The sequence below is a fragment of the Pollachius pollachius genome, assembly GCF_949987615.1.
Source record: "Pollachius pollachius genome assembly, chromosome: 7".
NCBI classification, from domain to species: domain Eukaryota; kingdom Metazoa; phylum Chordata; class Actinopteri; order Gadiformes; family Gadidae; genus Pollachius; species Pollachius pollachius.
Genome location: NC_136940.1, coordinates 15,295,679 through 15,319,330, shown reverse-complemented (window position 1 = coordinate 15,319,330; position 23,652 = coordinate 15,295,679). Strand labels below are relative to the sequence as shown.

General features: G+C 43.3%; 1 protein-coding gene across 1 annotated transcript; it reads left to right on the top strand.

Annotated features, from left to right (window-relative positions):
* Positions 1-309: 309 nt before the first annotated feature.
* On the top strand, positions 310-22,346 carry prkaa2 (protein kinase, AMP-activated, alpha 2 catalytic subunit). Its single transcript, XM_079739660.1, has 10 exons — positions 310-449; positions 1,408-1,549; positions 2,696-2,789; positions 3,248-3,392; positions 4,311-4,398; positions 4,528-4,752; positions 11,820-11,982; positions 12,322-12,660; positions 19,599-19,725; positions 20,205-22,346. Exons 1-10 carry the CDS (start codon positions 353-355, stop codon positions 20,456-20,458), a joined length of 1,674 nt encoding a protein of 557 aa, XP_079595786.1. The 5' UTR covers positions 310-352; the 3' UTR covers positions 20,459-22,346.
* The last annotated feature ends 1,306 nt before the right edge of the window (positions 22,347-23,652 follow it).

The window sequence follows — 23,652 nt, the reverse complement described above, 5'->3', positions numbered from 1 at the left end:
ACACGCGTATAATTTCAATGTTATGGGCAAAAGCACAAAAATAAGCGTGCAAAAAAGCCTTACAGTCAAGCTTAAAGGCCTTTTTTTGCTTATTAGTCTTAAATGTTAGTCTATAAAATAAAACCTACATTTTTGCAGATTCGTTTATCCCATCATCTTTCCCGCACATTGGGCTGTCTTTAAAATGCTGAAGGTTTTAAGAAGCTTTCAATGGACCATGCATCGTTGATCGGTAGACCCGTGCAGCATGTGAGCACCGCCCCGCCTCCCCTCCGCCCGCAGACAGCAGCAGCAGCAGCAGTAGCAGCAGCAGCACCCGCCGTCGTGGACTCACCCGTCGGTAACGGAGAAGATGGCAGAGCGGCAACAGAAGCACGAAGGCAGAGTAAAGATTGGCCATTATGTCCTCGGCGACACGCTTGGCGTCGGAACATTCGGGAAAGTAAAAAGTTAAGTCCTATTCGTAACCCATGTCTAGGAAAAGGTAGACCTTTGTGTATTATCGTGGTGCATTTCAGTAGAATATAATACCTTTCCCTCCACAATGTTAAACTTGCCGGTGGTCAATACGCAACCTGCGTAGCTACAGCGATACGAGCAGCCGCGTGACGTCTTAACAGCGTAAACATATTTTGAGACTCTGGCGGCTTGAAAGGCAAATTCTCTTACCAAAACACTATCACCATATGTTTCTTATCACTAACCTTGGGCGTTAAATATCTCATGTTAAATGCGAGAATTTGAATAGTATTGTAAGCTTAATTTCTGTCTTTATAGGCTTTACGTGTTTTGTCCTGTCGCTAAAGGACATCTCTTAAGAATAACCTACACAAAACCTGTCGTAGAAACGACCACATGATAACGACGGGGAATTAACTTACATGGCATTTATATGTGGCTAATATCGAGCACTGCCTCGCTCTTAAACCACATCAATCACAACACTGACATTGGACGTGATTAGCAAGTCACGGTGTTATGATAATTTCTCGGCTCCAGTTTTTCCGTGCGCGTGACCTTGTGGTATTTGAACCCCCTGACTGGCGTCTCCAACGGCCCTTTTTTACACGCACTTCAAATGGGTTTGTGTGACGCGCTTGGGCTTTTATTTGGTCACAAAAACAATGTTTTTTCTACAGTCTCAAGACAAATACGTGTTCATTTTCCTACAGGGAAATCTGAACTGTAGTCTTAAGCACTGGTGACTTATTTGCAATGTAATCTACGTCATGCTATTTCTTTCTTTACTAGACGCATTGCTTTCTTAATACACAAGAAATATATCCAAGAGTTGCATTTATTTTCTTCAATAATTTCCAACTCTGCCTTTATTTATTGCCAAGCATAAATAAAGGCAAACTGTTTTTCTCCAATAAATACATAGTGTATTATTCATTTTAAATTTAGTTGGCGAACATCAGCTGACTGGCCATAAAGTGGCTGTAAAGATCCTCAATAGGCAGAAGATCCGCAGCCTCGATGTCGTGGGGAAAATCAAACGGGAGATACAGAACCTCAAACTCTTCAGGCACCCACACATCATCAAACTGTAAGAGATTGAGACACGTCACCACACAGAACAAACAACCTTGTTCTCTGGGTTATTGCCTAAATGTTTTGGACATCAGAGCACCTGAACATTGGCTGCTTCATTGTATTCCCTTGGTATCGCTTTTTGTTTCTACTGTGATATGGCCCACTCTTAACTCTGTTTGTTTACTATAGCTGCCTCTTACTGGGCATGCTCAGAAGTTAGCTCTCACTAGTTTCACTCGGTCATTCACAAGAGATACTCGCAGCTAAAGTTTGTGTACAATGTATATCATGTTCACTAACCGTAGCCTGAAGTTTGGTATACAGTCAGATAACAGAAAATTTAAGTTACACAAAAAGCAAAAAAGCATCCCTTTCCTAATCTCTCTATCCATTAAACTATGCTCTCATCGCTTTCCCCACTCAATAAGCCCTGTGTTATTTTTAGGCCTGGTTTCGAGTTAGCCTAACCCCGTAACACTGTCAGCTATGCATGCATGTGCCTTTTCAGCCAGCGAGTGTCTGCTATCATACCCAGTACTGTAGCACTGAGATTGGGAACTACACTAGAAAACAGCGACATATACACACACACATACACACACACACACACACACACAAGACCAGCTTATATGGTCTGCTCCTCAACAGATGGCCTCAGGCTTTATGGTGTGAGAAGCAGCCCCCCTCACTGGCACAAAGATATCATGTGAACATGTGCTCTTATGGCTTTGGATGTACTCTAGGTGTGTGTGTGTGTGTGTGTGTGTGTGTGTGTGTGTGTGTGTGTGTGTGTGTGTGTGTGTGTGTGTGTGTGTGTGTGTGTGTGTGTGTGTGTGTGTGTGTGTGTGTGAAGAAGTGAGAATCTATGGTGTTGAATAGTGAGTGCGTGCTTTTTCTTCCATTATTCAGTCTGACATCATTTAGGTTTTTTACCCAACAGAGCCAGGGTGCAGAGCTCAGTTTAAGTACTCACTCACTCATTACAGTCTAACCTGATTGTTGCTGCCTGACCTTTTATGAAAACATGCTATGTACGCCTTCAATTGCCATGCACCTAATCCATCTTAAACTGTACATTTTGTTACAAAACTCTACTCCTTGTAATGCTATCACAGACCCAAAAGGAATAGAAAATTGAAAGTGTGTGTGTGTGTGTCAGGTACCAGGTGATAAGCACACCAACAGACTTCTTCATGGTAATGGAGTATGTATCAGGAGGGGAGCTCTTTGACTACATCTGTAAACACGGACGGGTAAGGCACTCTTGATCTGCAGATTCACTCAAGGCACATCGATTCTTGGTTGTCTAGATTTATAGATCTATTTTTGTTTTAAATCATTAAACCAAAAGCAACTATCATCGCTATCATCACAGTGTCAAGCCTGAAATGTTGGACTATGTATTGTTGTGGTTTTTTTGAGCATCTCAATGTGGGCTAGTTAATGCTAATACCATGTTCAAAGTTATTCTAAATCTTTTTTCTGCTCAGCATTTGTGCTTTCAATTTCTGTTTTGATTGGAATGTCGTCAGGGATTTAACAGCCCTATCAAAATCCGTATTACAGATTAGGGATACATTGTATTTCCCTTCCAGGGTTAATAAAGAACATCCTATTTTATGAATATGGATGTACTTTATTAACCCTGAGTACTTTCAGCCTGTGGTTGTGTCTGCTATCCTGCGGATTGACAATTTCTCCTGTGGTCTAGGTAGAGGACTCAGAGGCACGGCGTCTCTTCCAGCAGATTATCTCTGCTGTTGACTACTGCCACAGACACATGGTGGTCCACAGAGACCTCAAGCCTGAGAATGTCCTGCTAGATGCCAGCAAGAATGCCAAGATAGCAGACTTTGGTAAGGGGAAGTGGTGGCGGGGTGGCGTTGGTCTTTATGTCTTTCCTCTTCTCCTCATTCTAAAAACATTTAAAATGTCTGGCAAAGAGAGTGAAGCACTATGGACATGAGGTGAAGTTCAGAATCAAAGAGAGAGAGTGATATTATACGCAATAGGTGGTTGATTGTGAAGCCATGTTACCTTAACTGTTAAGTTTAGAGAGGATGTGTGAGGGAGATAATGCAGCCCTGTACACCAAGCTGCTTATTAAAGTGAATCACTCTCGATTGGCTGCTTCTCAGTAATCCAATGAGAGAGAGAGAGAGAGAGAGAGAGAGAGAGAGAGAGAGAGAGACGGCACAAAGCAGTGAAAGATTATCCCAGGTATACATCTAGGGTCCTAGAGGGACAGGGGAAGTTTAGTCTCCACGCAACCAAGCGGCCTTATATACATTTTGGTATAGTATAGAGGCCCAGTGTTATTGATATGAGAGCAATGAGCAGGGGCAGGCAGGAGGGGGGCTCAGCAAGGGTTTTTGTTGAAGGCAACAGGCGCTGGTGAATAGTGCTCCTTTGCATTAAGGCAAGAAGGAGCGATAAGAGGGAAGCCAGGAAGACCGAAGGCGTCTGTGTTTAGCCTGAGGTCTGCGGCCTTGACCGGCCAATGGGGGCTCATCTAATTTAAATAAGATGTCGAACGAGGTATAAGAGACTCAGAGAGGGGAAAGATCATATACATATCAAGGGACCTCCTCAGATAAACATCCTACTCTCCTCTCCTACCATCCTCCTTTTCTCCACCTCCCTTTGTGAAGACTGATAATAACGATATGATGTTTTGAACTCTTGAGGTTTTACTGCAAGGTCTGTTGTCAAAACAAGCCCTTGAAGGTGTTTCTGAGTCCTTGTCCTTGTCTTGCACTGTGATTGGCCAACAGGCCTGTCAAATATGATGTCAGACGGGGAGTTCCTGAGAACAAGCTGTGGCTCGCCTAACTATGCCGCCCCAGAGGTTATCTCAGGACGGTACGTGTGTGTCACCGAATGTTTCCCCCGTATCTGCAATAATCAGAGTTTACATAAGCATAATCACTATAAATGGGATTCACCTCTGGGACAAATGTCTGGTGCTGACGGCTGCCATGCTGTGCGCAGGCTGTATGCCGGTCCAGAGGTGGACATCTGGAGCTGTGGAGTGATCCTGTATGCCTTGCTCTGCGGCACACTGCCCTTCGATGACGAGCATGTGCCGACACTGTTCAAGAAGATCCGGGGAGGGGTGTTCTACATGCCGGAGTACCTGAACCGCTCCGTGGCCTCGCTGCTCATGCTCATGCTGCAGGTGGACCCGCTGAAGAGAGCCACCATCAAAGACATCCGGTACCGCCCCCCCCCCCCCCCCCCCCCACACACCCCCCGACTGCTCCCTGTTCTGCCTGGGATACTGCAACTAACTACTGTTAAGTGCAGGGTGCTAGTATTTAGGACTGACCCCGTCAAAAAAAGTTTTTAGTTAGACTTAAAGCAATCCATCAGTCGACTATTGTCATATGATTATTTTGTTTTCATATTTAAGAAACGACCAGTGTGTTTTTCTGTCTGAACAATTTATATTTAGTTTCTACAATCTGGTTTTAATACAGTATGTGCCCACAGCGTTAGACTCTTTTGTTAACCTAATTCTTTCTGTTGTAGAGCTAGTGGGATACACTTCTAAACTGCCATTTTAATTATATTAGGGACATTTTCATTATCTAGTTTCCAGGGTAAATGCATTTTAGTTTGGCTATTCTGTAGCGCTGTTGTGTTGGGTGTGTAGTAATAACCAAAACAAACGCATTACTTTCCAACAAACATCTTTGTCTCCGTTCTTGCATCAACATACATTACATTCTTCTTCCCCTCCTCTAGCATCTATATCACCAGTCTGCTTTACTACGCCAACTAGAGGCTGTACAATTCAACTGAACATAACTGTATGAGCAATTCCTTCATAACAAAACTTAAAATTACTTTTGTAATGGGATTCAAGTAACACCATGCCTATAACATTTTGAAATAATAAAATGAGACCCAATTAACCATTACAACAGCATTCAACAGTATCGTATTGCATACCAAACATTTTCATGCATGCATTCTTTTCTTTAACAACCAACAAAAGGCATATTTATGCCTTTTGTTGGTTGTTACAGAAATGCTTCTTTAGTACAGGACATAGTCCTTGGCCCAGGTAGGCGGTTGCCTAAACCTCTCAGGTCTACTGTCCACATTTGTCTCTCGTCGAGGTTCGATTTGTTCAGTGTCATGGTCCGTAGTGTTCATTTCTGGTAGTACAGAAAGATGTGATGCTTTCCAGATTCTACCATCATCCAACAGGTAGGTGTATGGGCTTTTCTTCCGCACCACAGTTCTTGGCTTTGTGAACTTATGTTCCCCTTTCTTTACCTTCCATGGCTTCCGCATCCTAACCTGATCACCGGGGTTGAAGGATGTCTTCCTCTTCCTGTCTGTGTACTGTTTTGAGTTTCGGTATCGGCATTTATAATGGCCGATTAATGAATATTATTATTTATTTTTTTTGTTCAAAGGACTTTGAGTTTCATGTTTCAAGTTGGCATTTTTGTACATTTTATTTATCAGAACTTGTGTCTATGTGTGTGTGTGTGTGCGTGTGTGTGTGTGAGAGTGTTTGTGTGTGAGTGACGTCAGCGAGTGAGTGGACGAGCGAGGAGAGCAAGCGGTAGTGCGTGTCAGTTTAGTGAAGTAATGAACGAGGCCGGATGTGATAATAGAAGAATAGAGTACCCAGCCTGTCAAGAATCGGTGGCCGCTGCATTCCGGCCATATTCCAACCTATAAGTAGACCCACTGCCGGTCAAAGTGAAGGGTGTTGCCCCCGAGAGAGCATCGGCCCTGGAGGGAACGTCTCCCCTGTGATCCTGTACTACGGTCTGGGAGCCGACAGCAGGAAAGGTGTAACACTAACCATCTCATAGTTGGAGGCGGAGGGCAAGAGGGTATACGTGCTCCAATAGTGCAAGTTAAAAATAAAGCACATATATTTGAATGATTTTAGCTTGTGTGTGATTAATCGCGGGCACGGGTCGGTTAACGGGACAAATATTAACGGGTCCAGGCGGGTGCAGACTTCATTTTGATATTATCACGGGTGACGGGCCGGATCTGTTGCTGAACTTTGCGGGTGCGGGTGGGTCTCAAACAATGGACCCGTGCAGGACTCTAGCCTAGGCTATTGGAAATAAACAAAATATCGCAAAGCAGAGTTGGTTGGGCTGCATTTGGGCGCGCTGGTTGGGTCCACACGACAAAGTATCTCTAAAGGAATTGTAGCACAAACAGTTGGGCTACAATCAATCAACAGTCATGGACAGCTACGGTGCTGTCCATGATGCTGCATGGAAATTGCGGCCCAACCAACTCTGCTTTCAGAGTCCTGCACGGGTCCATTTTTTGAGACCCGCACCCGCGATGTCCAGCACCAGATCCGCCCCGTCACCCGTGATAATATCAAAATGAAATCCGCACCTGCCGAGACCTGTTAATATTTGGCCCGTTACCTGACCCGTCATTCATTAATGTGCTTTATTTTTATCTCGCACTATTGGAGCACGTAGGATACCCTCTTGCGCTCCGCCTCCACAGGGGAGACGTTCCCTCCAGGGCCGATGCTCTCTCGGGGGCAACACCCTTCACTTTGACCGGCAGTGGGTCTGCTTATAGGTCGGTTGCCAGTGATATGCGTAGGCCTACGAGACAGGTCTATGTTATATCCTTACTTCTTCACATAAACACGGACAACGACGTTGCGTTAACTGTTTATTAAGCCACTATGGCACGTGAACAGTGGTAACAACCGAGAGGGACTTCCGCCAGAATATTATCCAGAATACCCCGGTGCTTCATAACTACGGAATCATAGTAAGCCCAAAATACACAACATCTCCTCCCCTCTTACAAAGAACATACTTTTGTGAAACAACCATAAATTATATAACATTGCAGATGTCTAACACATCAACCATTAAACAGTTATGAATAACGTAAAATTTACAATACAGGTCAGCATTCTCTACATAGCTACCTAGGGGCGAGGGTGAACTACCTCAGTCCCCTGACCGTACCCACAGGGATTATTCTGCCCCAGCAACTTGGGTCAGTCACTAACAAAATCTCTACAAGTCCATGCGAGCAGGAGGCTGTCGCTCTCCGGTAGGCTATCTATTCTCCGAAGATACATTCATCTCGTGGTCTTCCAAAGGTGAGCTTGATGCAGGTGCTACTGTAAGGGGCGGTCTCTCAGTGTCTGCTACAGCCGTATCCTCCACTGGAACAGTTGTCTCTGGTGCAGTTGGGTCCTGCACTTGTGAGGGTAGATGAACCGGTGAAGTGACAGGTGCATCTGGAAAATTCCCCAGTACCGGCACCGCCGGCACTGACGGAGTCTGCAGGACTTGATCAACGTGTCTTCGCCAAACACTATCAGCTGTCTGGACCATGTAAGACACCGGACCAGTTTGTGCAATAACAGTGGCGGGAATCCATTTAGGTTCGCCACGGTAGTTCCTCACCAGCACAGATTCTCCTGCGGTGAAAACTCTTTCTTTGCCCTTCTGTTCTCTGTACCCAACGTGTTTCTCTTGTTGACTTTGGACGACGTCCTTCAACGATGAGGGTTTTAAGAGGTCAAAGGTGGTGCGCAGGTCTCTCTTTAGCATTAGGCTAGCAGGAGAAGTCTTGGTGGTTGCATGTGCACTGTTGCGGTAGGTCAGCAGGAAGATATGCAGTCTCTGATGTAGTGTTCCTTGTCCCTGTGATGATTTCAAAGCATGCTTCATGGTCTGAACGAACCTTTCAGCGAGACCATTCGTTGCGGGGTGGTAAGGAGCTGACTTAATGTGTTGAACTCCATTAGCTTGTAGGAACCCGGCCATTTCCTCTGAGACAAATTGGGGTCCATTGTCAGAGACGAGCTGTGCAGATTGTGCAAACCGACTAAACATTTCCCCCAACTTCTCAATAGTCTTCTCTGCTGTGGTTGATCTCATGATAGCCACCTCCGGCCATTTACTGTGTGCATCAACAGCGATAAGAAACATTCTGTCCTCAAATGGTCCCGCAAAATCAATATGCACACGCTGCCATGGTCCTTGTGAAAACTCCCAGGGGTGAAGAGGTGCGGGGGGAGGGTTGTTTCTTACTTTTTTGCATGATGAGCAGCTTTTGGCAAGCTCCTCAATTTGGCTATCCATCTTAGGCCACCAAAAGTAGCTTCTTGCTATTTCTTTCATACGTACTATTCCACTGTGTCCCGAATGTAGCTGTTGCAGCACTTTTGTGCGAAGTGACAAGGGAATGACGACCCTCCTCCCTCACATCAAACACCCAGACTGGCCAGACAGCTCCAACCTCCTTCCGAGGAAAGGTTTCAAGTTTGCGTCATCACCAGCAGGACGACCCTTGACAATGATGTCCATCACAGCAGACAACTCCGGGTCATTTTGTGTCTCCTTCTTAACCTGTACAGCTAAAACAGGTGCTTTTTCCTCCCTAAAAGTAGAATATGTCCACTGTGTTAGACTCCGGCTTCGTGACAGGCAGTGGCAGCCTAGATAAACCATCCGCATTGCAGTGGGAGTCTGCTTTCCGATATTTGATGTCATATGTATGTGCTGACAACAACAAAGCCCACCGCTGCAGTCGGGAAGCGGCGAGCGATGGTATACCTGTGTGTGGACCAAGGATGGTTGTGAGGGGTCTGTGGTCAGTTAGGAGTGTAAACCGTCTCCCATATAGGTACTGATGAAACTTCCGAACTCCGAACACAATGCTCAGTGCCTCCCGTTCTAGCTGAGCATAATTAGACTCTGCCTTGTTTAATGTCCTTGATGCAAAAGCAATTGGCTTTTCCTCACCACTTGGTAAAACATGAGAAAGGACAGCCCCTACTCCGTATGGGGAGGCGTCACAGGCGAGCTGAAGCTGAAGTGATGGGTTAAAGTGAGTCAGGACCTCGAACGACGTCAGCACCATTTTAGCCTTTTCAAAAACCTCTTGACAGCCAGCCGTCCACTTCCGATTTTTATCTTGGCGTAGCAGTTCGTGCAGCGGTCGTAGCAGCGAAGATAAATTGGGGATGAAGCGCCCGTAGTAATTCAACAGTCCTAAGAAGAATCGTAGCTGGCTGACGTTCTGGTGCGGAGGTGCATTCACGACTGCTGCTACCTTGGATGGTGCAGTGTGTAGCCCATCTGCATTAATTACGTGCCCCAGATATTCCACTGATGGTCGGAAGAAGTCACATTTCTCCTTACGGACTCTCAAGCCGTAGTCCTTCAGTCTTTGGAGGGTAGCGTCCAAGTTGCGCAGATGTTCATCATCACTAGTTTCGGTGCACAAGATATCGTCGAGGTAGCACTGTACCCCTGGCAATCCACTGAGGGTCTGAGCCATCGCCCGTTGAAAGAGTGCTGGGGCTGAGGTGATGCCAAAAGGCAGTCTGCAGTATCTAAAAAGTCCCTTATGTGTGTTGATGGTCAACATTTCACGTGACTGTTCTTCCACATGCATTTGTAGGTAAGCCTGACTGAGATCTATCTTGCTGAATTTTTTACCCCCACTCAGCCCAGAAAACAAGTCATCAATTAGGGGAAGGGGATATTGTTCTGCTAGTAACACAGGATTAAGCGTTACTTTAAAGTCTCCACAGGTCCGAATTCCCCCGTCTTTTTTTGGTACCGGAACGATGGGCGTGGACCATTCACTGATCGTCACAGGCTCCAAAACGCCATTCTTTACCAGGGCATCCAGGTCCGCTTCCACCTTGGTTCGGATTGCATATGGCACTGGTCTAGCTTTCATGAACACAGGCTTGGAGTCAGCTTTGACATGTAACTTCACAGTTATATCCTTCATGCTGCCTAATTCGTCACGGAAAACCTCTGCGTTTTTCTCCAGTATCTCCTGTAGGGGAGTGAGACTGTGTGACAGCTTCCTTACCACCTGCCAGTCAAGACGAATTTCACGTAGCCATGCAAGAGCAATCTCTTCTGTGCTGCTTCATTTCTCAGTCCACATACCAGCCTGTCCCTTAGTGTGTCATTTAACACATCCCCAAACTCACAGTGTTCAGCCAACTTGCGTAGGGCCATAAACATAGTGACAGACTCACCCTCTTCCTGGCCACGTTTGTGAAATCGGAATCTTTCTGCAATTACCAGGGGTTTGGGTGAAAGGTGGTTTGTCAGTATATCCACTATTTCCTCGTATGTTTTACTGCCTGGCTTTACTGGTTGTAGCAAATCTCGCAGCAGGTTAAACGTTTTTGGTCCCATTATACTCAAAAAAGTGGGCACCAGTTTCTCGTCTGTTATTCCATTAGCCACGGCAAAGTAGCCAAAACGCTCTGTATATGAGCTCCATTGCTCGATGCTCTCATCAAAGGTGCCGATTGAGCCAATAATTGCAGCCATTTTAAGCCCCTTGCTATAAGTGCTGCATCCCCCTCAAATAAAACTCACGATGTCATCGATTGTCCGTTCTTCCCTCCAGCTGACTTGTCCGGAGCCCACCCCGCGCGCTGAAGTCGGCAGTCATGCGAATCAGCGGGAAACAGAAAACTCAGAAAACTCCACTTCTAGTAGACAACACGCGCCGTTCAGACGTCCTCGTCGCCAGTTTTGTGATATCCTTACTTCTTCACATAAACACGGACAACGACGTTGCGTTAACTGTTTATTAAGCCACCATGGCACGTGAACAGTGGTAACAACCGAGAGGGACTTCCGCCAGAATATTACCCAGAATACCCCGGTGCTTCATAACTACGGAATCATAGTAAGCCCAAAATACACAACAGTCTACTTTCTCGTGCACACCAGATACTTAATCGTGAGCACCAGATACTTTCTCGTGCTCACGAGAAACGTAAAAAAAAAAAGAAGAAAATACCCCATTTCCCTTTACGGGTTCCTTACTTTTCTGTTGTGACAATAAAACAATAAATCAACGTTTATTTTTAAACTGCATTACCTTATTATTTTAGTAAGGACTCATAAATAACTACAAATAACCAATGTTAGGGAAATCTGTTTATGTTTTGTTACGCGTTTCTGGAATTTCTTTTTAAAATATATATCGGCCGATATTTCGGAATATCGGATTTTTATATCACCAAATATTTGTATCGGTATCGGCCTTAAAAATCGGTCGGGCTCTACTATTCTGACATCCATTCACAACCCTCGGGTTTAAATAAATGCTATATATGGGTATCAGGAAGTCGGATGTAATCACCCTTCTGTTGGATGTGGTCAGAATGCGACCAGCTCCTGATATGATTTCACAGGTCCTATCACTAATGCGTCTTGCCAGGTGTGAAGGGATCTGTGTGTGTTTGGTTGACTGTTTGTCCCTCCTTTCCCCAGGGAGCACGATTGGTTCAAACAGGACCTGCCGGGCTACCTGTTCCCGGAGGATCCTTCGTATGACACCAACGTGCTGGACGAGGAGGCTGTCAGGGAGGTGTGCGACAAGTTTGAATGCACTGAGTCTGAGGTCATGTCCAGCCTCTACAGTGGAGACCCCCAGGTACGCTCCCAGCCCGCAGGCTGCCAGTAGTGACCAAAAAAAAATTTTGTTTTTTTGGTCACCGTCTTATAAAGTAAGAAAGTAGAGTAATGTTTTTCAATTGGAAGATGATGGGCACAGGACACACTTGAAGTGTAACCTTTGATGTAGCAGGGGACTGAGGTGTCATGTTTTCAATTTGCTCTAGCGCAATCCCTTTACGAAGTATTCTGTTGGTTTTCCCTCCCTTTCTATTTAGTTTTAATCTAATAATAAAAAAGAAAATATCCTTATCTTATCGTATCTTCACTTATTCTCATCCCCCCAACCCTTCTTGGTATCCCCCACCCCAACCTCCAGGACCACCTGGCGGTGGCCTACCACCTGATCATAGACAACCGGCGCATCATGACCCAGGCCAGCGAGTTCTACCTGGCCTCCAGCCCCCCGCAGGGCTCTTTCATGGAGGAGGGCATGCCCCTGCCCCCGGGCGTCAAACCCCATCCCGAGAGGATGCCGCCGCTGCTGGCCGACAGCCCCAAGTCCCGCTGCCCTCTGGATGCTCTCAACACCACCCGGCCCAAGCCACTGGCGGTGAAAAAGGCCAAGTGGCACCTGGGCATCCGCAGCCAGAGCAGACCCTACGACATCATGGCCGAAGTGTACAGAGCCATGAAGCAGCTCAGCTTTGACTGGAAGGTAATAAGATGCCCATTTCTTGTCATTCAGCTATGCCCTTTATCTGCCGCACCACACGCACGCCGCACCTCATCCATAGCCATTATTATTTGTCAAGGAAATACTAATAAGGTTCCATGTGGGTGAGTTAATTCTGTGCATGCACCAAGAGGTGTGATAGACAAATCTCGCAAGTCTTGTTTTGGCTCTCCATTGTTATTACCGTTCACTGAAGCACTTGGTTGCCCCATGTGACCTTTGTGGTTTGTTTCAGTCAGAATATAAATCATTTGCCTCATACTGTCTCCAAACATCAAAACAGTTAAAGATTTGAGAGTTATATAGAGCAAGATTATTTGAGTTATGAGAGCAAAATTTTGAAAGAAAGCCCAATCCCTCCCACATTTCTCCACCATTGAGAGAAACCTGTGAGGAAGCTATGATAACGCTGTGTGTGCATGCATGTGATTGACAGGGTAGATGGATTCCCTGAACCAATCAGGGAAAAAGAAAGTTGTCAGAAATTAACCAGTTGTTGTCCGGCGCTATTTAGTTAGAATTTGAAATAGTCTCATACAGAGGGAGGCGCAGTGAACAACAAGAAATATTCTCACATCATTTCCCTAACTAATATAGCTGATAGATGACTGTGGCAGTTCTAATAATTACAGCGCTTAGATTTTACCTGCTGTACCGTTTAATTAAGAGGGGCTACCAAATGCCAGTTTCTATAGACTTTCATTGCATACATAGACAATCATGTTAAATATATCTGCCTAACCTGTTCTCCATCCCATAAAGGCTAGGTCAAACCAACGTCTAAAAGAAGGGCATGCTAAAGGTCTAATTTGTTACACTCAATTTGAAGCATGACATTCTTTTGAGTGCTTGCTTGGGAAAGCACTATGTTGTGTCGAGACAATTAGATGGTTTACCATGGCTAATGGCTAGCTAGAGATGCTAAAAATGTCTAAATGTGTTTTCTAAGGTTCACACCCTAGAAATATTTTTTGGGGTTTCAAGATTAAGGATGGTTAACAGGTTTGAAGTTCAAAATGGTCTAATTCAGAGTGAGTGGTGTTTTGTTTAGGTATTAGATGGTTTAGATGGTTTGGTTTAGTCATTTTTTAGGATATGGTTAGGTTACGGTATGAGTTTAGAGATGGTGTTTAGGTATTGGGTAAAAGATTGTTATTAGGTTAGAGAGGCTTAGGTTTAAGTATAAGGTAAGAGATGGTTATGCTTAGATGTTAAGCTTCATGTTATGTTTAGGTATTAGGTTATACATTTTAGGTAGAATGTTGTAGCTGGGAAAGTTTAGGCGTTATGGTTGGTGGCATGCTGTGTTCCATAAGACCCTCCCTGAAGACGTTTCTCAGCTAAGGGTCTTATTAGTACAAAGACTGGTCTCCCAGACATTGTATTTAGAAATAAACGGCCAGACACAAACTAAATGAGGTCACTGGTCCGTTTGACTTCTGTAGATCAACTTTGTCCTGTCTTAATGCCCTTTAGTAGCATGACTTTGCCAGACCAATTTGCAAATGCGTATTCGTCTTCAACTGCTAAGTTCATTTTGGATTTCCAAGAGGTGTTATTGTATAGATAATAAACGTATAGACCTACTTTTCTCCAAGTACCCTGGATTGCCAGATATGAAACCAATTGGTACACAAACTTAGTGTGCTGCAGCCATGGAAGAAAGCAAAATAACTGGATCAACTGAGTGCTAGATTCAATCCAACTTAAAAAGCTTTGTCCTTTTTCAAAAAAGCTCTGACCAGAGCCGTGCTAAACCATTGATAATCTTGCAGTTGAATTTGAAAGATGGAGAATGCTTAGAGCCCAAAAGGATTTTCAAGAAAGATGCCATGAGCTCGGTCTGGGGAGGGAGGGATGGACGGAGACAACAACAAATTGTTATGACGCCAATTCCTGACTACCAACCTGGATTTGATAAACCCTTTGATTTACTGAACTATATGAATATGGTCTCAGTTACCTCTACTACGAGGAGCTGGTCAGACTTCAAACAAGTGGTCCAGGACCTCCAGATGACCCCCACCTGCCTCACCTCTGAGAGTTAACTTCTTTATTTGTAAACCAGACACTTTTTTCTCCCCGTTCATAAGGATTTGACATACTTATTTGACTTCATTCCATCAGTACTACCTTGCAACCGCTCAAAGATGCATAATATTTTATTCCACAAAGCCTACAATCAAGAAGAGTAAACTCATCACAAATATAAATAATATAACTTAAATAAAAGCTTCTTGAAGTCCGGCTCACACAGAGACCATAGCCATGTTCATTTTTTACAGGAAAAAATGTACTTAAAAAAGTAATCATGGATGTTAGAAACTAGTAAGTTGAATGCTCACCTTAACTGTAGTCATTACTTTTCAATAGGCTAAATGATCAACTGTTCACATTCCCAAATATTTAGAATTAATTTGTTTTTTTAAATCTTGAGTAGTTAGGTAAAAATTCCATTATGAAAGCCAGCATTAGCCACACCTGAAAAGCTGGTTATGGTACAATCAGGTTAACCTGATAAGACCAATACAAAAATCAATACATTACATTGCATTGAACCATGTGGGGAGCTCGCCAGGATATAAATCAATCAGGATTCTGTTGAGTGGCAGCTGGGGCCCCCAGGTAGTGAGGGAACAGCAAGCTGCTTGAGAGTCGCTGAGCATAGGGGAGGGTCTGGGGTGTATTGTTTTACCATGTTCTGGATGTAAGATGACTTGAATGACTTGACTTGTATCTGAATTTAGCAGCCGGTTGCAAGTGCAACTTAGGTAGGTTGAAGACCAGTTGCATTCTGGATGGGATGCAGAGGGAGATTGGCCGACATGCAGGCCTACCAGCTAGAAGGGAATTACAGTGGTCCAGAGATTTAGCTGAAGATAGGAGGTCAGAAAAAGAGCACGGTTCTGTAGTCACGCTCTGTGTCAGAAACCCTCAGAGCTGGATGGGATGTCCGAGCCTGCTGATAGGTAAGAGGATAGAGGGAGTCCAGAGAAGGGGACAAATTAAAAGGAAGAGGCAGACTGTCCGTGGCAGAGTCAGGAGGTATAAGTAAGAAGGAGTCCAGTGAAGAAGGAGCAGATAGAACAGACAAGTTGAGAGAGGAGGGAGACAGGGAGCGTAGGTTGTGTTGCAAGGGGGCAGCATGTTTAGAAGAGGTATGTTTGTCAGATTCAGAGCGGGAAAGAACGACTGGTAAAAATGTTGCTTTTTTTTTATTATTCAAGCAGCTAAATTGGCCAGTGAAGATGTTAAGGGTTGCTAAACCTCATTCTAAAAAGACAAGCATGTGTGTACAGAGGCAAATCAAATACAGCATTGCATTGATGGAGGTCCCATTGTACAGAACACAACCACATTGCACATAATTCTACTTCAGGCAGCAGTCAAATTGCAAGCAAGAACAACAGCAGATTCAATCAAATGCAAGTTGAAAAATAAATACTGGAGAGTTAAGATTAGTATGTGCAAATACTTTAATTCAGTTACAGCATCTAATCTGTTAAACCATTGTTAGCCTTATAGTCATTCTTCTTCTAAGTCTTCATTCTATGAAGATTGCTAAAAGTAAACAAGGGATGGAACGCCACACGTCCTTTACTTTGTGAATTTCCTATGTCAGATGTTTACACCTTCCCAGTGATTTCGGCGCTTAATTCGCTTCATGTCTTCTTTGGATACCTGAGGGAAGAGATGGCAGCATCTGCAGAAGGTGCCATCCGTTCCTTATAGTCCAGTCATTTTATGAAAAAAGGTCAAACTAATTGCAACAGAAGCAAACTCCACTAATGTGTATCCTCAATATGTCCTGAGTAAGGAAAAAAAGCCCAGAAGAATCCCATGAGGAGAAAGTTTTGAAAAAGACCCATATGCCTATTCATAGCCCTATTTATTATTTTTCTCGTATATGTAAATAGGGGAACATTTTTTACCTTTACATATCACCATGAAAATTACTGAGCTGATTAATTGTGCATAATCAAATTAGGTATGTGCTAATTTGCATAAATGCCACAACAGATCTAAACATTGGGTATATCCAGGTGGAAATGTCTTGTTGAATCTCGTTGACATATAACAGTAAAATACTTAATGTTAAGGTCTGAATGGAACCCATTTAGGCTACCCATGAGCATTAATACATAGAGGCAGGAAGAAGTACTTTGAACCAGCCGTTATCAATTATTATTGCAGAGATGGGGTTTGGGGCTTGGTAGGTGGGACTGTTTCTGGTGGATAAGTCTGAGGGAAGAAAAGGAGACAAGGGTTAGGAGAATGCAGAAGACAAAAGGTGCGTCAAATAAAAAGTTGCTGGATCAAACAATCTTTATTACCTGACAGCTTATTGACAGTTGAGTGGACCTTGAATGAATGACTGAATCTCTGCCGCTTATGGTGACATTTGTTTTGCCTCTATAGTCTTTTACTGTAGGATGTCAACAAGATTCTACAAGACATTTTCACCTTGCTATATCCAATGTTTAGATCTGCTGTGGTATTTATTCAAATTAGCACATACGTAATTAGATTATGCACCGCATGCCCATGTTAACAAACAATTTCCAAAAGCTTGGTTTGTCTTGATATAGGTAATCAACTCAGTAATTTTCTTGGTGATATCTGAATGTTAAAATGTATACCCTATTCATGTGGGAAAAATTATGAATAGGCGTATGAATATGATATATTTGTTTTGTTTTTTCGAAACTTTCCCCTCATGGGATTGTTTTTCCTTACTCAGCACATGTTGAGGATACAAAATCAGTTAAGTTTGCTTGGTTGACCCCTATTTTGGCTTAAAATGACTGGACTATTATGGTTAAACGTTAGGAGACCTTCATCTTTGTGCTGGCAAGAAGACTTTATTTGTAAACCAAGCAGGCCATTGATTAATTGTCTAGTAGGCCCGTGGTCCAATACCCGTTGACAATGGACCCTGAAAGATGTCATCCAACTCCGTTCACAACAATAATTTGTGTTGCGATTTTTCCATTTTATCCTAACTTACCTAATCTATGACCGATTCATACATTTTAAATGGCTCCCTGCAACATCTGCCACGCTGTTCAGAATCCCGTCGTTGACCTTGTGTTTCATTGCAGTTTTATTTGAAAAGCAATTTATTTTATTGGACTTTATTACTTTTAACCAACAGACGTTGATTCACATTGCCTGTACCCAATTCCACAAATATTGTGTACTTTAATTTAGGTAAATGATATCCATACTGCCTTCAGCACATAATTAGGCATGCGAACTAGTCCATTCACAACTTTTGGGATTTCGTTGAGTTTGTCAAATGCTGTTTAAGAAGGCGGATGCATACAAATGGAAGTGAGTTGTAACCCACAGAAGACTATTCAAAATGCTTTTACACTTTATTGTATTGTAGTGTAGTACACTACAGTACTTTAATGTAGTACATTGCAGTACACTAAAGTACTGTAGTGTTGTGCACAACAGTACTGTAGTGTAGTACAGTAATGTAGTACACTAAAGTGTAGTGTAGTTTAATGCACTACAGTACTGTAGTGTACTACAGTAGACAGTTTTTTGTTTGGACTTCCTTCATCAAACATTAGGATTACGATATCCAAACATTACTATATCTTCCAACCTTTTTCCTAATGTTTGACTACTTATATGTTGCCATTTCATAGGTTTAGGGTCAATAGAAAGCTAATTGTGTTCTTTTGCGGGTCATCCAGAACTGTAGTGTACTACAGTTCTTCAGTGTACTACACTGCAGTACTGTAGTGTACTACACTGTGTATTACACTACAGTACTGTAGTGTAGCACACTGCAGTAATGAAGTGTACTACACTGCAGTACTGTAGTGTACAACAGTTCTGCCTGACCCTCTGTGCTGATGAAAATTATGAACACAATCTTTCTATTGACCCTCAACCTATGAAATGGCAAACATGTTAGTAGTGCAAACATGAAACACAGGAAGGTTTGGAAGATATAGTAATGTTTGGATATCCTAATGTTTGATGAAGGAAGTCCAAACAAGACAGAGTCTACTGAGGGAAGCCACAGAGAGCTCAGCACTTATTTCCTTACCAAGACGGTAAAAAAGAAGATGGAAACATAAGTTAAAAAAGTCCATGTTATAGGCCATTATTGTACTAAATGTCTTAATTTATCCCCTCCCAATTTTTACACTTTGCCAAGCCGGTATGGTCGCGGCTTTGCACGCCCTGCAGTTTCCCTGTCTTGCCTGTGTAAAACCGAGGGGATATAATACCCCTTCGTCAAGCAGCTGGCTTTCTTTGTTCAGTGGAGTAGGCGGGACTACGCACGGAGAGTAGACCTGTTTAGAATAATCTGCATATTCTGAATGTTTTTATTTTTTTATTAGTCAAGCCACTCACATGCAAGAAAGATCTGAATGTGGGCTACAAGCGTGATTAACTATTAACAAGTGCAAAAACGCCAACATATTCTTTATTTTGCTGACCACATGTTTTCTATCCTGACAAAGCCTTGTAACGAAAGTTCCTCTGGTACTTTCTCCTAGCTCGCACAATCTTTCCCCATCTTTGTTAAATGCAACTACATCACCTTTTCTCCCATGGTCAGCAACTTTCAGATTTCACCATCCCTCTAGTTAGAACTACTCATGTTTGTATCACTGCGTTGTCTCTGTTGTAGAGACAACGCAGCAACACCTCTACCAAAGTCCCGCCCCTGGAACTGCAAAGCCGAAAATTTGGGTGCGAAATCAAGCCAGGTATATTACCTTGGTCATTGTAAACGCGCGGACCATGCCGGGAAAAAGGAGCGCATACGACGGGCATATTTGGCAGTGTAAAAACGTTTTGTGTTTCTCCTAACCATGACATACTTGAACAGCGCCGAGGATCCTGTACCTCATCGGGGAAATGTGTTCTCAAGTATATCTGTTTGTTTGCAGGTGGTGAACCCTTATCACCTGCGTGTTCGCAGGAAGAACCCAGTGACGGAGACCCTGGTGAAGATGAGCCTGCAGCTTTACCAGGTGGACAGCCGCTCCTACCTCCTAGACTTCAAGAGCATCGACGGTAACCCGCCCAATAGCAAACCCTCCTGACGTTGATGTTCAGTTTGCATTCAACAGACCACTTTCACACTTTTCATCTGTGTGAAAAGAGTATTTAATGTGTAAAAAGCATAACACCTCACTGTTATGGGGCAGGTGTCGTAAAAGTCATTATGAGTCTGCTAAATATATGTACAGGGACACGGATAAACTAGTGAAGATAACACACATTGACGGCGGACCCCCTTCTCAGAGCTGTCATAGCAGGGCCAACACAGGTGTAGCCCCCTGAACAAAACATTTGGTCAGGAGGCAGGTGTTTTACATATGTGCCTCAAAGTACCAGCAAGGCTCAATGTGAGTTATCTTCAGTAGTGTTCACTCCTATCCGTGCCCTGGAACATCAGAGGAGCAGACCTGTCATTCGTGCACCGAGTAACACCTTTGTGTGTCATACAATGCAACGCCTGTTTTCCACACACTTCCTTTTGTTGTCTCCAGATGACATCATTGAGTTGACCGGCTTCAAGTCAGGCTCGTCTACCCCTCAGCGGTCGGGCTCCACGGCGGGCCTGTTCAGACCCCGGCTGAGCGTGGACTCAGCCAGCACCGCCATGGACTCGCTGGCCCAGCTCAGCTCCTCCCTGCCGGGCTCGCTGGCGGGAAGTGCCCCCCAGCTGGCCCCGCGGCAGGGGTCGCACACCATGGATTTCTTTGAGATGTGCGCCAGTCTGATCACCACGCTGGCCCGCTGAGGGCAAGAATGGATGCCCTCAGAGAGCCCCAAGGACCTCCCGGCCCTCCAGCGGACCCCCACCACTACGTCAGAAGCCGAGTCGGGCCGAGGGGACAGGATGATGCAACTGCTTGTGTCGTCTTAAGTGGTCTCAAGTGGCCTGCTGTCCATTGGCCCTCCTTTCAAATAATTATCTGTGATTTGAGTCAAAAAACGAACTGTGAGGGTGAGCAGGGATGTGAAAAGCCTAGTTGGTCGGGTGTTGGGGGGGAGAGGAAGCCGTTGATTTTTTTTTCTTACTTGGACCCAAGGTCAGTCGCCGTGAGGTAATTGGTTGGACGTCAGACCTTGAAAACTGACTGTGGGCCCAGGAAACATAACTGGGATGATGGCTGTGGAAGGGGTGAGAGCTCAGAGGTCAGAGTTCTCCATCATTTTTAGAGGCAGGATCAGCTGAGAACAAGGTTGCTGGGCGTTTCGCCATGTGATACTGTGAAGTCACCCATAGACTTGAATGCTGACCAAAAACAGCATTGCCCACGCATCACTGCAGAGAGCCAATTTACTGTAGCTCTGAGCACTGGTCCAGGGTCAGTTTCAGAGTCTTGTTCTTAGTTAGAACGTGTAAACTCACCCGTACTAAGTCTGAGGACACATAAACATAAGCATATTTTTTCAGTTTTCTTAAAGGTTTTGTAAACTACTATATCTATCTATCTATCTATCTATCTATCTATCTATCTATCTATCTATCTATCTATCTATCTATCTATCTATCTATCTATATATATATATATATATATATATATATATATACACAGTGTTGGCAAAGTTTACTTTCTACGTGAACTAGTTCAAAGTTCAGTTCACAAATTTTAAAATTAACTAGTTCAGTTAAATGTTCATAGTCAAGTTCACAGTTCCAAAAAATTAACTAGTTCATAGTTCTTTTTTTTTATATGTTGCTGTGAGCTATTCGTTTTTTCTGGTATTTTGAACATTGAGCCCCCTTTGTGGTTTTTCTAGGATGAAATCAAGTATCGGTTGAATCAAGTATCGTAGCGAAATACAGTTTCTATCGCGTTTTATTGCACATTTAGCGCATTTTGTAAATCCCATTGATTTCTGTTGGAAGACTTATTGCTCGTTGGCCGGAAACGGAAAGGGGGGGGGGTGTTTACGTTTGGTTGTAGTCTTTTCGCTCGGTTCTAGCCCTACTGATGAGACGGAGAACCGAGCAAAAAGACTACAACCAAACGTGAACAGCCCCCCTTTCCGTTTCCGGCCAACAAGCAATGATTCTATGAGGTATTCTAGTCCGCTGAGCTATGAGCCAGAGAGCTGATATTATGGATTGTACATCTTTATAATTCGAAATTCGTCTCAGCCTTTATACCACAGATACTTTAGGGTCTATAGCATATAACCGCGTTGTCTGATTACAGTTTAATTCATTTTCCACAATTTAACAGCTCTCGTTTTGAAGAATAATCACTGCGCCATTCGTTTCAATGGGAATTGCGCCGGTCTATACTTTCAAAATAAAGTGTACATATTTATAATTTGAAATTCCTCCCAGCCTTTATACGACAGATACTATAGGGTCTATAGCATCTAACCACGTTTTCTGATTACAGTTTAATGTAACAGTAAATTGGCAACACTGCAACTGCAAATTAATCAAACGGAGATTACCATGGCAGCCGGTCAAACAACACGCTGATCTGCGCGCGCATCCGCCGTGTTGATAAAGAAATAACCCACATATTGAACGAAGTTAGCGTGCCGTTCACAGACACCAGAATGAACGAGTTCAAAGTAATGTTCATCAGGCAGTAATACAGTACGTCACGTTCGCCCAAAATATGAACAAGTTCATGAACTATCGTTCAATGAACGCGTTCAGGCACAACACTGTGTATATATATATATATATATATATATATATATATATATATATATATATATATATATATATATATATATATATATATATATATATATATATATATATATATATATATACGAAACCTTTAAGATAACTGAAAAAATATATAACATGCTATATTACGTGTGTAGAAGAGATCAACATACCAAATATAAATTGTTATATACTCATAGAGGGGTTTATAATTGAAGCACTGCATTATTCAGTTTGCTTATGATATTTAGGATATCATAGATGATCGTTAACCTATAAATATTTAATACCTTGATTCTTTCTACTTTAAGGTACAGATACACACCATTATCTCTGCTAGATAATGACTATAACCATATTGTAATCTTTCTAAAACAATTCTGCAAGATTGTCAAACATTTTATGTACGAAGCTTTCTTCAGACCCTCAATGTCCCTAACAATTGCAGCATTTTATCATTATTGTAGTTTGCAAAACACACAGGTTTACAACAGAGATGGAAGACATGCATGCAAACTGTTCTGTTGGAATAGAAGAAATGCAAATGAAAACATTTACCGGCTACAACACAAACAATGAAAGAGCTGTATGCAGAGCACCGATGGTACAGTCCTTTTAGCAGATGGAATGTGTCTGGGAAGTTGCTTGCTTAAAGAAGCAACACATCTATCTTCCGCTGCCTTCAATTATCAAAAAAAAAATAGATTTTTATGTAGACACAGATGCAGTGTGTGTGTGTGTGTGTGTGTTTATGTTGGTGGGGGAACAGTGTGTGCTTTGGGATAAGGTGGTTTGGTGCGTGGCATCAGTCTTCGTCTGAGATTTATTTGGTGGTTCAACGAGAGGCGAGAGGATCAATAGAAACCAATCTGTTGGCTAGGAAGTTCATAAACCTTTATAACACACAGCTGATTATTTTCCGAGGCAAGAGCAAAAGAAGGAACATAGTGTACATTAGACACACTGTTGTTTCTCAAAGCAACACATTGTAGTTAAATTGTCCAATCAGGTTGTGTCTTTCTGGTTGTCTATGTATATGTGTCTGGTGAGTAACTCCTCTAGATAGCCTGTCTCAAGCCTTTCCATTTTACAGTCATGAGCTGTGAACGGTTATAACCTGCAAGATGGAAGCCGGCCTGAGTATTTTTTGCTGGTGAGAAACAGTATTCGTTGCAATGCATGCAACAAAGTCTTTTCATCTTTACTTGTTCTGGTCAGTGTGCATTGTGTTGTCGTTGCTGTAGTAATGTTCTGTGTGCTCAAACGAATAAGGCCATGTTCTCTAGATCTGA

What these genes read in the sequence shown, in the direction of transcription:
- prkaa2 (XM_079739660.1), top strand. Translation starts at nt 353, where the DNA reads ATGGCAGAGCGGCAACAGAAGCACGAAGGCAGAGTAAAGATTGGCCAT. An exon ending in ACATCTGTAAACACGGACGG is followed by an intron (nt 2,790 to 3,247) that starts GTAAGGCACTCT and finishes CCTGTGGTCTAG; the next exon opens with GTAGAGGACTCAGAGGCACG. An exon ending in GCCACCATCAAAGACATCCG is followed by an intron (nt 4,753 to 11,819) that starts GTACCGCCCCCC and finishes TCCTTTCCCCAG; the next exon opens with GGAGCACGATTGGTTCAAAC.